The sequence below is a fragment of the Ylistrum balloti genome, unplaced genomic scaffold (genome assembly GCF_031769215.1).
Source record: "Ylistrum balloti isolate Yb309-2 unplaced genomic scaffold, AGI_CSIRO_Ybal_v1 Utg369932, whole genome shotgun sequence".
Taxonomy (NCBI): domain Eukaryota; kingdom Metazoa; phylum Mollusca; class Bivalvia; order Pectinida; family Pectinidae; genus Ylistrum; species Ylistrum balloti.
The window spans coordinates 558,136-576,461 of NW_026782044.1; the positions used below are offsets into that span (position 1 = coordinate 558,136).

General features: G+C 32.8%; 1 protein-coding gene across 1 annotated transcript in view; it reads left to right on the forward strand.

Moving 5' to 3' along the window:
* Nucleotides 1–18,326, forward strand: part of LOC132547073 (zinc finger protein 77-like) — a 239,315-nt gene that overhangs the window by 216,993 nt on the left and 3,996 nt on the right. Inside the window, exon 5 of the mRNA XM_060210830.1 lies at nt 5,985–6,187. Coding sequence (XP_060066813.1) covers nt 5,985–6,187 — 203 coding nt within the window. The remainder of the gene's footprint in view (nt 1–5,984; nt 6,188–18,326) is intronic.

An 18,326-nucleotide genomic window follows, 5' to 3' on the forward strand; every position in this document is an offset into this window, starting at 1 on the left:
TTATATTTTCTGTAGGAGTACTTACGTTTGTGTATAATACACCTACAGGCAATACTGCTTGCCTTTTAACCATTTCATCATTAAATATAACTTATTAGTTGTGTGATGTTTCCAGAGAGTTGTGTCCCTTTTGATATTTTAACTGCAGTACTCTGAGTTATCCATATATAAATGTTTTAAGTAATGTTGCTTATTTAATTTCACAACTTAAGTTCACAAAACTTCATGAACATGATTTTACCTAAGTTTGAGTTTGAACAAACTCGTGATTTCTGTTAGGATAAATGGCTTGGGAGTTATGTCCCTTTTACAACATCCTGTCTGTACTGTCTCTGGTTACACATTTCAAGAAATTAACAGTATTTGTCCACTGGTTTAATTCTATAAATTCCAATTTTCCATGGATTTGTTTCAATACTGAAATTACTAAGTAGACAGTGATGTAGTGAATTAACTGCTTATTTGATGAAAATTCATTATAGATTCATGAAACATAAAATATCAAGACTGTAGAAAAGATTATACATATTTGTATAAGTGTAGTTATGATTAGAGTATTCCTTAAGATAATCATGTTTCCTTGTTTTATTATCTAAAAACCTTATCTTCAAAACAGAAAGGACAAGGTAATCTAGTACAATGTGTATGTACATTGTATATGATAATAAACAACATGATTGACAGTTTTCATGGGGTCAAAATATTGGACAGTGGTTCATGTTCAAGTTTTATCCATTGAGATATTAGCATCATTTTTACTGCAGCACTTCTCAACAGTCAACCAATCGGGAGGCTTAAGGCACAAGTGAATTAGTGGACAATTACCAATTTGTCTGGATTGCTTGACAGATTAGTCTGGAAGGTTTTGTCTGACTTCCTGATAGTCAATACAACACAATGTCACATGCAACACGGAGGGGAGATATTTTTTGTGTCTAAATGTTTGGGAAGGGTGGACTTATTGGGTGTAATATCTTACTAATGGAAAGTTTTAGATTATTTGAGTAACATTATAATACTCAACCATCTGGGAAGTGAGGAACGAGGATGTTATCTTGTGGCATAAGGTTTGAGGAGATACAGGAGTTAGTTCTGCTTTGACTTTGGAGGGGCTGGATATGTATTCTGGATTTTCAAAGACCAACTTAAGGCTTAGTGGACTTTGGGAAAGTTGAAGTGCTTGTGATTTTTTTTTTTTTTCGCCAGTAATTGTATAGCTCTCCTATTTGCAGAGAAAATTTGAGTCAATATTCTGGAGTAAACAATATCCTGTCTTTGCTAATACTCAAATTGACCTTTTATGTAATGCAGACATCATACTGCAAATAGACTAAAGTGAAAGTCCCACCAGCCAAAGATATAAGTAAGGCAATTAATCTCATCTTTTAGACATGCAAGTACTTGAAGATTAAAAATGAATTATCATCCATGTGAATTCATATTGTAAATCTATCCATGTTTTTTAGTGGAATATTACCTAAAACTATCTACAACGATTTGTTTGTTAGAGTGCCTATTTTGGTTGATATATTTGTATTAAGTATATCATATATATTCTTTAAGAACCAGCTGTGAAAACACATATTTCTATTCCATATTAATTGGCAGAAATATGATATACTGATGTTAATACTCTAACAATAAATAGGCTTTTTAAAGGAAAATTTAGACTTATGCTAATATCATTTCATTGTGATCAATATTCTAACATCTGTTGAGTCAAGACCAGAGACTTGTCTTTATGTTTTTAAGAAGCAGAGTTTAAAGAAGATTGATGTCAAGCAACATTAAGAAGAGTTGTGATATGCTATTAGATTCACATCATAATCATGTCCATGGCCAATTAGTCAGTGAAGCCAAAAAAATAACCTTTTTTTTTAGATAATTATCACATGACGGCTGAAATCGGATATAATGGTGCTCTTCATTTCATGACATAATTGAAAATTATGAAAATCTATATCATCCTTCATGATGCGACCTTGACAATGACATCATAAGTAATTATGCAAGGTCACCATCATCACATTGACTTGATATAGAATCATTTCAATATAAATGAGAAGTTACAAGTTATAGCATAAACAATACATAATCTGAAGTGAAAGTTGAGTTAATTTAGGATAGTCCATTTGTACATTTGTTAAATCAGGTTTGTTGTATAATAGAAGTTCTTATAACACAATTTAACCAGTAAACAATTTAAGTGTAATGTTTCGATGACAATTAACAATGTCACCTTGACACAAATGACCAGCATGAATTGTATTAGCACCCATTTAAGGATTGTACCATTCAGCTACGCTTGGTTTAACACTTGGTCACAGATGTGTGAGAGTGTGTGGCCCCATGATGGCCTTTGTTCAAGCACAAATATTGGAATTTAAAAATCAGTTGATTTAATATGATAAAGGTAGAAATTAATTGTGCAGAAGTTCATTGGTTTGACAAGGCATGAGTTAGCTATTGTTCATATTATTCATGGAACCTGATTCAACAACACTCTTTAGATCAGTGTTTTGAGCTTTGGATTTGGTTTATGTTTCTTTATATCCTAGCAACAGCAAGGGCCGCTAAGGGCAGTCTCCCCATGTATGTAATGTGAATGCATGTGTTGAATGAGGCTGTGATTTGTTTGTATAAACTTCCTGGTGATAGTGCTAACTAAAACTGATGTTATAGTGTTATCACAATGAACTATACTGCCAACAGTCTCAAGCAAGGCACTCCAACTGGTCATGTATTATACTGCTTTATTTATCTCCAAGTATATAATAATAATAATATATGTATGATCATCCCAACTTAATTTCCAGATTCTGACTTTCACCTCAGTTTATTAACTGGACATTGTTAATCATTTTTGCCATAAAGTTTTTCATTTCACTTGGTGTTGAGCTTTATTTCTCTCTACATAAATATTTGTTTAATCCTTATGATATGAAGAAGTGACACATGAGACAAATTGTGTTTGATTGTTGTTCCAAGAATCTGTTATCAGCCAGACCCCAAAGCCTTCCTCACAAGGACAAACTCCACTAAATGCCAAAACTGAAGCAGTGTTAAAGGAGATATTAGGAAGCAGAAGGGTCTTTGGCAACGGGAGAAAATATAAAGGTCCCAAGTTTAGTAGTCTCTTACGATCATACAATGGGGGTAGCTGGTATAATTTTTAAGCTTTATCGGCACAGGGTTATCGCCATGAAAAATATTACAGATTAATGTGTTATAAATAGAATTCTACAGAATTTTTTAATCACTGAGATTTCCTGAAGGCCCAATAGAACACACCATTTAGAACAAATAGGGTAAAGTGTTTGACCCAAAGAACATGTCAGCTCAGACCAGTTCATTATAGAGAATCACAACTCGGATCTTTACCCGAGGCTGTATAGGCTAATGATGTACCAACAGAGCTATCACAAGAAAAACCCTACAATGAATGAACCTAGTAATGTGTGTTCTATACTACACTTTCTTTTTCATGGTTGAATGCTTTTCGGACATTTACAATTAGACCTATTCAGGATGCCACTTAGAATTTTACAATTGTATTTTAATCATAAATTGGAAGTTTTATGCAAATAAATGTATGTCTTATGTGAATTTTTCAGCAGCAGCTGCTGAAACAAAGACATTAACGTACTAATCAGTGATAGCATTATTATATTTCTGTTGATTTAATACTTTAATTGACAAGATGAGGGAAGTATTCAATTTCTCCTATAATATTACATTCACTTCATCAGCAGATTTTATCTAAAATCAATATCATTACAAGACCATCTGTTTGTTGATGTCGAGATGTGGTTTTTAAATGGAACTAACATGAACTTTATATTCAAGAAAACAAATGTTTCAATTTATTAATAATTTTATCAACAATAAAATTCGAACACTACATGATAATATGTATTATTATTAGTATAAAATGGCATTTAAATTATTGTCTAATATATACAAAAATGTATTTGCATTGTATCTTAATTAACAATTTACTTGCCAAAAAAGAAGACATTTGAATAAAGTGGCACATGTACCACAAGATTGCCTCAAATTTAGCACAGATAACGATTGGAAAATATTTTTAAAAAACATTACTTCGAGAATAAGTACCATATAAAGAGGGTGTTGAAGGTGTATAATCTTTATTTGTCATTTTCATTGCCTGTTGATCTAGAGGTTGTAGTGATAATTTTAAATCGCCTCTCAATTTATATAAGGAATGTTATCAATGGATTTACCCCTCAGTAACTACCATTGGTTATGGCTGAGTCAACTAGCCAAGTATAACTACCTCCAGCTCAAATGTTGTAAGTGTTTTCTAAAGTTTTAATTTCTTTTTGATTTGAAGGGAAAAGACTTTTTTTTTAAAAATTTTCGTAAATTTACAACTTAAATGAGAACATTGGTTTCAAATCAATATTTGGACTAACCTTTCAACTCTACCAAGCTGGTTAACAATTTTATTAGAAAGTAATTGTGAAAAAAACTGATGTTCTTCATGGTTATTTGATAAAAAAAAAACAGCATCCAATTTATATAAAAATCATGATTGTTTGGTTTAATTTCAATGATATGACAGAATTTTGATAACTGATGCCTGATTTTAGTTTTAAGAGAATTGCTTTAAGAAAAATCTCAGTATATAAACATGATTAATCAATGACTTTATCCTCATTTTAATGAATAATCTGCAAATCAAACTTAAATTTGTAAATAATTTTGTTATCTTCTATTAATGGCTTTTCTAGGGTCTTTGTGTGGCTATTTTTTGTTGGTTTTCATTATAATGTAACTACAAATTTTACATTTACCTGCCTCAGATTAATCTCACGTCATCATTGTAGGCAAAAGGTCAATATAGACATGTCAATCACTTGCTTAATATCTTAATCAAGATTAGGTATATGAATTGTTTGAAAGAGCAAAAAATCCAGTGTTGAACTAGCTGTTTTGCAATATATAGAAATCACATTACTGGTTTGTCAATCTGTCAATGAATAATTCTCTTTCAAGGGGTTGTTTTTAATACTTTATAGGTATCTTGGTTCATGTTTCACAAATTCCTTAGTTCGAAGTCACCAATGCTTGAAATAGCAATGAGGATCACCTTTGAATTGTTGGTTATAAAAACTTTGAAATTAAAACAGAGACTTACATACAATATTCTGTACTCTGAACAAGGTCGAAGTCACCATTTATCACTGCTGATTGGCTGAGGCTTATATGAATTGCCCTGTACTTAGGACAAGGTCTAGGTCACTATCGATCACTGCTGATTGGCTGAGGCTTATATCTATATTGTCCTGTATTTTGAACAAAGTCAAGGGTATGAAATAATTTTGGTTCAAAGAATCATGAGGAAGTTCATTTCAAAACCACTTCTTAGTGGAGAAATGTTTTTCTGGTACAATCCAACCTGCTACTTGTATATAACAAATATCTTCCTCTGAAGGTCACAATTTAATATGATCTGTCTCATAATCTTTATGCATAAGTTTGACTTTAAGTCTTACTGTATCAAACTTAATGCAAGGCTATGAACAATGCAAGTATTATATAGTGCAATCTGTGATTTGAATTGATAAAGAAAATATTTCAAGGTGTTGTCTTTATAACAAACATCATTGTTCTGGCAGCATAAGGGAGCAACTTGCATCCCCCTATTGGATGGAGCCATCTGCTTGGGTGTCAAAATTGTTGAGTACATTTAGAAGACGCCTCCTACACCTAAAATATATACATGCAACTCATGTAAACTAAACATCTGAAATTGAGTGTATTCTTTTGTATACAACTACTTCAGATGTTACAGGATACATAGGATTTTGTTGCACTGTATATTATACAATATTGGACGGGAAAATAAACTAAAATTCAAAAGGTATATATTTGATAATCCTAGCTGCAGTATTACATCATCCTAGATATACAGTTTTATAAAAAGATTTATAATTAAACTTAATATTTATGTTTTTCAGGCAACATCAATCCAGAGAACATGAATAATCATGAGCCGGGTGGGTATCGCCATGGTAGCACAGGAAGCACAGGCAGTTACCGTAGCAGCACCGGCAGCGTTAGTAACCCATCAACACCCACCAACACGCCCCTGGTCATCCCCCAACCAGTCAAGCCACCCATCAAGTCAGGCAAAACGTACCCCTGTAAGATGTGTGATCAGGTAAGATAATGTTCTGACTGATAGCTAGCAATGCCCAAACCTTCTTAACCAACATTCCCCAAGCATCTTCACTAGTAATCAAGAGTGACCAGAAATTCTGAACATTATTACAGGTAACCACAGGATCTCAAAACATTATTACAGGTGACCAGTAACCTCCAAACATCTTTGCAAGTAATCACAAGAAACCAGAAATTCCAAACATTATCACAGGTAACTACAGGAATCCCAAAACATTATCATAGGTGACCAGTACATTATCATAGGTGACCAGTAATCCCCCAAATTCTTTACATGTAACCAGGAGTAACTGGGATCCCCAAACATCCTTAAAGGAAACCAGCCATCCAACAGATATTTTCACATTATATCAACAATCCCTACACATTCTTTGGGTCACCAGAAATCCAATTTTCACAGGTGGCCAGGAATTCACAGATGTTCTTGCAGGTAATCAGAAATCTCAAACATTCTCATAGGTAATAGGGAATCCCAGACATCATTACAAGGTAAAGCTATCCCAAAGGAATTTTCACAACAAATGTTTCTCATACGATGACCTGTAATTCACAAACATTATCACAGATAATCAGGAATTCACAAACATTCTACATTGATAACCAGTAATCCACTAACATTGGAACAGTTAACCAGGTTATCCCAGATATTCTCACTGGTAACCAGGTTATCCCAAACATTATTACAGGTAACCAGGTTATCCCTAACATCTCCTCGGTACCCAGGATATCCCAAACATTATCACAGGTAACCAGGTTATCCCTAACATTCTTCCAGGTAACCAGGTTATCCCAAATATTCTCATAGTAACCAGGTTATCCCTAATATTCTCACTGGTAATAGGGAATCCCAAACATTCTCCCAGGTAACCAAGTTATCTGAAATATTCTCATAGGTGACTGGGTTATTCCCCAAACATTCTCACTGGTGACCAAGTAATTGCAAATATTCTCACAAGTAACAAGGTTATCCCAAATATTCTCACAGGTAACTAGGTTAATCAAAATATTCTCACAGGTAACTAGGTTATCCCAAAATATTCTCACAGGTAACTAGGTTAACAAAAATATTCTCACATGTATCTAGGTTACCCCTAACATTTTCACAGGTAACCAGGTTAACCAAAGTATTCTCACAGGTAACCAGGTTATTCCAAATATTCCATAGTTGACCAGGGTATCCAAAACATGTTCTGTTGAATATGGTCTTGTGTCATCCATTTATTACCTAAAAACAATATCAAAATCTGGTACATATTCAATCTTACTCAGATGTGTGATTTGTCTTTCGAAGCTTTTTTTTCTAGATTAAATTTGGTGGTATGATAAAGAACTTCCTTTCTGTATTTTTCTCAAGTAGTGTGGATATTATAAAAACAATCTGGATTTATGTTATATTAAATATGAGTATCCATCTTTTGTACTCAATTTTGATAATTAGCCATTTCCATTATAAATGTTTACAAATTACCTGATGTTAAGACTTTTTGTAGTACCAATTACACGTCTGCTAAAAGACCAGAATGCTGTAAAACTAGACAAACATAGTTCATTTCAAGTAAGGTTGTTCTGACCTTCACTAAGTATCCATTCATTGTTCTGACCTTCACTATGTACCCATTCATTGTTCTGACCTTCACTAAGTACCCATTCATTGTTCTGACCTTCACTATGTACCTATTCATTGCTCTGACCTTCACTAAGTACCCTTTGATTGTCATGACCTTCACTAAGTATCCATTCATTGTTCTGACCTTCACTAAGTACCCATTCATTGTTCTGACCTTCACTAAGTACCCTTTGATTGTCATGACCTTCACTAAGTATCCATTCATTGTTCTGACCTTCACTAAGTACCCATTCATTGTTCTGACCTTCACTAAGTACCCTTTGATTGTCATGACCTTCACTAAGTATCCATTCATTGTTCTGACCTTCACTATGTACCCATTCATTGTTCTGACCTTCACTAAGTACCATTTGATTGTCATGACCTTCACTAAGTATCCATTCATTGTTCTGACCTTCACAATGTACTCATTCATTGTTCTGACCTTCACTAAGTACTCATTCATTGTTCTGACCTTCACTATGTACCCATTGATTGTTCTGACCTTCACTAAGTACCCATTCATTGTTCTGACCTTCACTATGTACCCTTTGATTGTTCTGACCTTCACTAAGTACCCATTCATTGTTCTGACCTTCACTAAGTACCCATTCATTGTTCTGACCTTCACTAAGTACTCATTCATTGTTCTGACCTTCACTAAGTACCCATTCATTGTTCTGACCTTCACTATGTACCCATTCATTGTTCTGACCTTCACTATGTACCCATTCATTGCTCTGACCTTCACTATGTACCCATTGATTGTTCTGACCTTCACTATGTACCCATTGATTGTTCTGACCTTCACTAAGTACCCATTCATTGCTCTGACCTTCACTATGTACCCATTCATTGCTCTGACCTTCACTATGTACCCATTCATTGTTCTGACCTTCACTAAGTACCCATTCATTGTTCTGACCTTCACTATGTACCCATTCATTGTTCTGACCTTCACTAAGTACTCATTCATTGTTCTGACCTTCACTATGTACCCATTGATTGTTCTGACCTTCACTAAGTACCCATTGACTGTACTGACCTTCACTAAGTACCCATTCATTGTTCTGACCTTCACTAAGTACCCATTCATTGTTCTGACCTTCACTATGTACCCATTCATTGTTCTGACCTTCACTATGTACCCATTGATTGTTCTTACCTTCACTAAGTACCCTTCCGTTGTTCTGACCTTCACTAAGTACCCATTCATTGTTCTGACCTTCACTAAGTACCCTTTGATTGTTCTGACCTTCACTATGTACCCATTCATTGTTCTGACCTTCACAAAGTTATAGGGGTGACTGTTTAGGTCTAGAAAGCTGTCACAATGGTATTGTAAAAGTAAAATTACCATTGCAATATTATTGTGATAGTCCAGTGACTATCACAATCTTTTTTAACTTTGGAAGATGTTTCTCTAACCCAGAAATAAAGCAAGGTTACTAATTAATAAGTTAAATGTATCAGCTTGCTAAACATAGCAAATGTTGCAAATGAAAAATAAGTTATACAATTAAGTTTGTTGCACTGTGATATTTGTGACACTTTGTTTTATTTTTTATATTATTCATTTTATACATGATATGATTATCTGGAAAATTATCATTTGTTTCTTAGTTCTTGATTTCTATTATTTCATTTTATTAAGTAAATAGGTCATTTAAGTGATGTTGTGTTTATGATCCAAATGTTTGTGTAAGGATTAGGTAGAATTTTAAGTCATATTGATAGGATACAAAGGTCAACTGTGACAAATCCAGGTTGAATTCATGTTACAGGGTTCCTATGTTATGCAAAATCACAATTACTATTGATAGTAAGTTGTCAGACAGTGGTACTTATGTATAGGAGGGGAAGTATTCATGTTTCTTGTGACAGGAAAACAGTAGAGCTTAATAATAATCTATAAAACATTAAATATCCAGAGTTTATATAAGTTAGGTTTCATCAGAAAATGAAATATGAATGTGTAATATGTGCTGCTATGTCTGATAAGCTTTTTGTAACAGTTGAAACAATGTGACACCCTCTGTTATCTCACACAAACCAAAGGGATTTCTAATGAGAAACTTTCCAGAGTTATTTCCCTTTAATGTCATCTTTTGATCCAATGATATATAGATGAATTGACAATTCCATTTCAGTAACAATTGCCACAACCTTAGTATGCAAATACAGTACTTGCACCCACCTTTGTAGCCCAAAAACAAAAGATTAAAAAATCCCACCCTCCCTACAGACCCATGAGCCATTACAACGGAGACATAGAGTGATCTCACTTCTTCTCTCCTTTACACTGCCTCTATGGCTGACATGCTTCAGATGAGTTTTTCTCATTTTTTTTTTTTCTCAGTTGGGTTTGCATTTTTTATGCCCATCTACCCATTATTTACACTTTTTTTTTGCTTGCTTAATTGTTTTTGTGTCAATTTTCGACCCTTTGCTTTCTTCACGTGTCCAAGTGGTGTCCAGCATCATCCGCCATTATGGTTTTACCATCATCTTATTTGTTTATTTTTCGGCCTTGTTTTCAACTCTACAGTTATCGCATATCTGGAGAGACCAGGGGCACCAGGTCTCACATTCTTTGTGCCATTGCCATCCACATTCTTCATCTCTACCAGGAGGTAAAGTTTACAATTTTGGTCAAGCAACCTCCAGGCAGACTGAATGTTCTGGCAGACCCTCTCCAGGAGCCATAGCTGGTATTGACAGAGTGGCAGCCGAGTCCCTCCATTTCCAAGGTCGTTTGTCAGGTGTGGGACAAGCCTCTCATAGAAAGGAGATACATTTATCCGCATCTCTTTCTGCTCTTATCAGAGGCTTTGCTCGGGATAGGCCCAGGGTTCTGCAGTTAAACCAGCAGTGGAACCTGGCTATTCTTTTGGATTCCCTTATGCAGGCTCCTAACGAGATGTTTATTAATTTCCATGCGTTGTCTTCATTTCCTTCCTGCCTACACTGGTCTGCTGTAACTCTTCTGACTGATCCTTCCTTTCTTGTGAACAATAAGGCTCCTGGGTTCTTGCCCAATCCGATTCTTGCTTTGACTGGTCCCAAGGAGCATGTTAGATTGCTCTGTCCCCGTTGGGTGTTTACCTCGATAAAATAGGGGGAGCTTTCAACCCCCATCTGTTTTTGCCCATTTACCAAGGTCAACAGGATATCTCTTCTCAGTCCCTATAAAGATGGATTTGCCAGGTCTTCAAGTATGCTTACAAGCATTCAGATGATCAAGCTCAGGCAAGATTGAAGTTGCACACTCGAGAGGTTAGGGCCCTCACTACATCTTAGTTGTGCTGTGCTTTGAAATTGAGATTTTTTTTTAAAGTAAAACCAATCTTCATGATGTAATACTTACCATAACTTTATAAAGTCCCACCCTATCCTTCCCTTTCCTTTTCTGCCTAGCTACTCCTTTTTAGGGTTCCTTGAAGATTTTGTAGGAAGGGAGATCATGCTATGTCCCTGCAGTAATTGCTCATGGAACTGTAGGGAAGGCGGGATTTTTTAATCTTTTGTTTGACTACAAAGATGGAGGCAGGTACTGTATTTGCATACTAAAGTTATGGTGAGTATTACATCATGAAAACTGGTTTTACTTGAAAAACCTGAAATTAATATCAGTGAATCAATTGTGTATATACTTTGTTAATGACAGCTTACTGACTGATATCAATAACTTCAATATTAGTATCTCAGTAAGAATGTTTTACCTCAAAATAAAAAAAAAAACATTAATTAGAGTAGCATGTGATCTAGAGTATCTCAAATTTTCTGATTTCGTCTGACATTTGTGGAAATTGAAATGTCATTTTCTTTAAAAAAAAAAAGTCTTGTTGAGTAAGAACCACAGAATAAGCATTTGCAGTGTTCTGGGTTGGCAATAACAGGCAGATGTGGTAGCTTGAGTAGATCCATGTGTCATTGTGTATTATATTCATCAGTCTCACTGGAAAAACTAGTTAATGACTGTACAAGTATGCCCTTCGTTGAGCAGCTTCTTCGTTTGTTTAACGAACAGTTATAACAGTAATCACTTCTTTATGAAAATTCATAATGAAGATCGTTTTGTTGCTGGATGAAACTAATGTAGGTAGTCACACAATATGGGCAAAGATTTTCCTTCAGCAATATTGATTATCAACTGAAGCATATGTAAGAAATAAAACAGTATCACTTTGTTGAAGAAAAAATTTTATTTCCTTTTTTTTAAACATGATTTTGATCTAAGACAACAGAAGCTACCAGCATGTGTATCCAAAAGAAAAAAATATATGAACATAGGGTACATTTGACAGCAAGTGATTAAAATCTCATTTTGATATCATAAAAAATCATGAAATAATTCAAGAAAATTCATCACAATATATCCCCAATTAGAAGTGCTATACACTTCCATTGAACCATTAACATCAGTGAAAATAAATACTATGAAGCTATGTCTTCACTTTTAGATAATAGGTTTGATATCACTAGACAATAAAATGCCTTATCTGGACAAATTAAAAACATATGTCAAACTGCAAATTCTAAAAAATATTACATAGTTCTAAGTATATTTCTAAAATGTGAATGTTCAAAAAGAAGCCAGTCTACTTCAATTATCTTCCACAGTTACCCCATTCAAAGCAAACGTTCTGCAGCCATTGTCCAGATCCCTCCATAGAGAGCCCTACACAGGTATGTTTTCATTCTAAGTCCTTCCTAAACCCAAATACAGTAGATTAATCAATTAATTAAGGGCTTTGGATTCTAATATTAACTCTTTAAATACTAAAACTATTTTTGTTTGTTCTTGAAACTTAATGAAATTGGGAATACATAATATGAACATAATTAGTGCATATTTAGTCTACTAACTACAGAGCAATACCATTCAAACTGAAAAGTTGACTACTAGGATTTTTGTTCGTATTTCACTTTCCGAAATTACAAATATAGGTGAGAAGTTGTATCAATAAACTAATACAAAAAATGAATGAAATTTTCAAAAATGATTAAACACATAATCCCGTGTGATCTCATGGTTCCTGTCACTGATTTTGATCCTGTTGTACACAAATAATCTTTATTCTTTTGTTCACAGAATTTTTTTTATCTGCTTTAGACATAGGTTATCTTGGTCCTATTGTACATAAATTATGCACACAGATTAAATTGAATAAAAAACAGACTTTCTTGCATATATTTCACACAAATTATTGTGATCATGTTGTATACCAATTATTTTAGGCATATATTAATATACACAAATTATCTTGACCATATATAAATACACACACACAAATTATCTTGAACATAAATAATCACATGTTATTTTTATATCCTCTAGTACATTCATTTTGTGTTTATTACCTTTTGCAAACAAATTATATTGTTCCTAGCTCTATTAGCACTTCTGTAAACAATTTTGATAACTTATAATTATAATACTGATTTTATATTACAAAATAATTGCATCTTAAAAAAGATTTTTAAAAAAATTTAAATAGGACCATTCCTTCATTAATTATCTAATTAGGCTATCATTTAACTTTGGTGTTGGTTGTATAACATGTTTGATTGTTGTCCTTTCATCACTTAATAGTTTATAATGATAATTTCATTTTTCTGTCTCCGTCATCCTAATCTAACAGTAAAGAAGAAACTAATTCAGACTTAACTTTTTATAGTAAATTTTACACTGACAATAATTATCAATGGGTATGAAATATTTAAATATGAGCTTCAAGTTTTCAAATTCTAGTACATCACTTAGATAAAACTTGTTTTATTTATACAAAATTCACTTTAAATGTCATCTATACAGATTAAAATCTTTATTTAGAATGAAAGCTGTATCAATCTGGATAGAAAAATAAAATGTAATTAATAAAAAAAAACATGAAATCAACAATGAGAATGAAAATGTGTATGCTTTATATGATATATTTGAAAATGCCCTAAATTACATGTCAGTTGATTTGTTTTAATGTTGGTAATCAAAGGGCAATAACTCTCCACAAATTTCTAATATTGGAGACACAGCCAAACAGATTTCTCCTGAGACTGAAAACAATTTGACTTAAGTCACGTACACATTATCCTAAATACAAATAGCAAATTTTAATATGAAATAAAGTGTTAGACACATTAAAAAGAATATGTATTATAAGGTTTACCAACTGTAAAGAAAAGAAAAGTAGTGAAAATTTATTTATCAGATTTATTTGTTTAATCTCTCTCTACTTTATCAAGATGACAACATGGACAACAGAACAAAGATTTTGTTTTATAACACAAAGTTCTTCATAAGATATTTTTCACCTGTAATCTGTCAATATTATATACATAACACCTTGGAATATGTCTTAGGTTGTAGAATTGAATAAGAAGAACAAGCAACAGCAATACTTATCATTGAAACAGATAGTGTGTATAACACTGATAAAAGTTCTATTTTGTAATCAAATCATTGGTTGGTTATTCCAAACTTTTATAGGCATAGACAAGGCAATATGAGTTAGTTTCAGAAAAATGCGATAGTTATGGAATTTTTGTACATTTATATGTCATCTATAAGTAAAACGTTAATTTTGATTGCTGAAAATTGTATGTTTATGTAAAAAGAAATAATATTTGCTGCTAAAAGAAGAAGAGATATGATACGTTGTGGGCTAATTCAGGTATACCTGTTCATTGGACTAACAGACATAATACAGAGATACTATGGCTTCCACTTCACACACGGTGTTCACAAAAATAAAAAGTGACTAGTTTATGTATCTAAACTTCGATGTTGGTTAAATTTTTTTTTTTGATATGATAGAGAAATGTTTATCTACCTACATGAGCTATCCACTTGTTTTAGATTTTTTCATCTCTTTGAAATAAATGAAGAACATTTCTAAATAAAACCATGGCCCTAGAGTGCAGTAGAAAATATCAATCAAGTTATGAATTTGCAATGTCAGATCTGCCAGATGAAATGTGGATGAAATGTTTAGCATGTAACTTGTGGGGTTAATGTAGAAACCCGCTGTGCAGAAGACATTAAGAAGTAATCAAGTACTATAGATTTCCATGCCATCCTCAGCTTATCATGATGTTTCCCTACATCTAGTAATTAGGAGCAAATTCCCTGAGTCCCACCTAGGAGAGAATATTCCATCCTCATCTTAGCTAGAAAACCTCCCTGGGTGAACTCCTTCCGATGTAGTCATTTGCTCAGGTAGGGCCATTAACATTATGAATGTATATATGGCACTGATTGGTCCTTGGTCTTGTTCATTGAGATTTAGTAAATGCAATTAAGTATACCGTATTGTACCTGTGATAAACCTGTAGGATTGTTGCTTGAAGAAATCATGTGCCTGTTTATTTCCTAAAGAAAACAGTCCATATTATAAAAACATAAGATTCTATCGAAAAGAAATGTTTTCAAAGTTTATTTTGAAAAGATGAAAGACAATAATTTGTTCTGGTAGATTTGTGAAATTAAAGATAATTAAGAAACTAGAAGCATTTAAGGGGAGAAAGTGCAGAAATTGAACACATTTCTATGACTTACTTTTATATCCTACAGTTCCTGTATAAAAATTAGACTTATCTACATTAATCATTGGTATGTTAATTTCAGCTCTTCATATTTTCTGGAAATTTTTGCATGCATCGAAGCAGGATATTTTTGACATTTTTTTGAAAATGTTTCACTTTTATACAACATTGATAATGATTCTGTAACAGTTATCATGAGTGCTCTGAGGAATGCTGGCTTTATTAACAAGTATAGGACTATCAGTGAGTGTGGACTTATCAATGATGAATTTGATAATGCTTTATATTAGATTTAATATGGTGTTATAGTAGATTTAGGATGTGTTGGAACATGAAATCTTGTCTGCTGAAAGGCTAGAAGCCATAACAGCAGACATAGGACTCATTAAATAAATACAAAATGGAAAGATGAAAGCCCTCATTATATAATAATAGTGACGTCCTGTATAAATGTATATCAACTTTGTCATTGTTATGAATGCAAAAATAAAAACCTCAGTATGATATACATTGTAATAACAGTGCTGGGCTTTGTAGAAACATAACATGACCATTGTTGTCTGACTGCTGGGTTTCCATTGGTTAGTTAAATTTACTGTCTTGTTATTGTTTTTTTTTTTTTCCTGATCTCTGATTGGTCAATAATCTCTTTTCCTTAATTTATGGTCGAAATTTTGATTAAGGATATATACAATATGTGATTTTGTCTATTTCTTTTTAACATCAAAGAACTTAATTTGTTCTGACTATTTTGAAAATTATTATATCTATGCTGTTGTCTTTCCTTTATTAATTAGATATTTAGAAAGCTCTCAGAAATACTGATGTTCAGACATGTTCAATTAGTTTAAATTTATAACTCAAAATTCATTATTTTTTTTTTATTTTTATTTCTTTCTCTCAAATCCGCCTTCTGCTGTTGATTCAATGAAAAAAAGGACTAGAAATCTGGTTTTAACCTTTGTGCCTTTGATATGGCATATGTAGTTCAGTTATGTATCCCGAGAACCAAGCGTCATCCCCTATTATTGATTTCCTAGTATCTGCTCGACATGCATGCATCTTCAGAAAATAGCCTCTGGTAAAGGGGAAAGCAAGCTCTTCCTGTAGCATTAAATTAAAGAGAAAATTGCTTTTAATTTTTCAAGGTAATGGATATTGAGATCACAAGAAGAATAAGATTTTAATCAATACGTCTCTTAACTATAGGCTTTCTTTAAGTCAGAGTTCGAGAGTAATGGTATGTGCGACAGACAGACAAAACAACTGAAGAAAAGGTTAAGCAGGGAACTCCAGAAGCCTGTGCCTTGTACAGTCATTTATAGTGACATGTCATTACCATTTTATAGCATTTTGTTATGGCTGATCAGCTAGAAAATTGATTCCTTTACGTCTGGTAAATTGTATAGCGTAAACTTGTGACAGAAACATCTATTTACTGTGTGTTGATTAACCTACGGAATGCACTATTTTGGAGTTAAGAAGAGAATGGGGAATGGGGGTGTAATTTTATTAAGAAACATTGTATGTAAATATCCCCAATTTTTTAGCTCAACTTATTTTCCAGGTTGAAATATTTTATCTGTTTATATTAAATTCTGTTTGAAGAAAATATCTTTCATTATCTCGGAAAATATTTTGAGCTGAAGCCCAGAATCTGATTGAAAGAGTATTTGGACACAGTATAGGTGTAAGCAGTCTAAGAAAGTTCTGCAGTACTTAAATCTATCCATTTGAAAAGCTTTTACTGATAATCTGAAATCAAAACCTCTTTAGGCTGTAGTTTCATCCGCTTATTTTTTTTTTTTTTGTTAATTTTTTTCAGTTTCTGAACTTTTCAGAAGAAAGGATGTGTGACCAAATTTAGATATTTGAAAATGTATCAAACAGATTTCATACCACTGTATAATGGATTAATTGATCTGCAATGTAAAAACATAAAACAAAAATTATGATCCTTGGGATTCTACTGATTTCATGACTAGCAAGGTGCTAAAAATTTACTTGTAAAATTTACGAACCAGACATATTGGGATTGTATTTATAGTCGGCATTAGAGTCATCTTTATTCATTTATATTTATTTAACATTTTATGACATGTCAGTGTTGATAGAATGCTATCAATCACTCGATACATTTCCACAAATTAATTCTTAACATACATAATCAACAAAACATAAAAGCTAAATGAAAGATCATTTTTTATATGTATTTTGGAATTCTTTTATTTGGAGGTGCATTTTAATCACTGTAATTAGGTAGCAGTTATCTTTAAAAGTCGAAGAAAAATACTTTCAAATTGAATCAACATAAATTCCTTTCTTTGACATTGGGAATATGTACATCTTTTCAAACAGGATACTTTCTATCAGCAATTAGATTTAAGAAAGCAACTTCCGAAATTTCGTAACCATGGTTAGCGATTTGATGGAGTGAATCAGGGAAATGGTAGTTTCATTCAACAGACACTCGATACCTACATTCTGACATGTTCTCCCTTCCACTCATATTTTAAGATCTCAAAGCATGTCATATCAAAAACTTTTCTATCTTAACAATTTATTTCAAAACGTTTCAGATTTCTTTCTGAGAATTTTATTGTCTTATTTTATCTTTATTAGATCTTACAGAGAGGCTCTAGTAGAAGAGGCCTTTGGGTAATGATAACTTAAGTGTCAATAAATACACCCTCTGTACTAGGATACGGGAAAGAGTGAAAAATTGATTCAACAAAATACTTTCTTGTTTTGTATAGCACAATTAAGCTGTCATGAAATATTCTAGGGAATTGTAAATTTCTTATATTAGTTCAAACGATTTTAATTCCAAATATGGTATCAAGATAAAACAGTGCAAATGTTTTATGATTTTATCTCATTATGAATATTTAAAAATGACACTTTCATTTTGAAGGTGTTGCATATAATTTGTATGTTTAATGTATTGAAATAAAAGTAATACATTAAT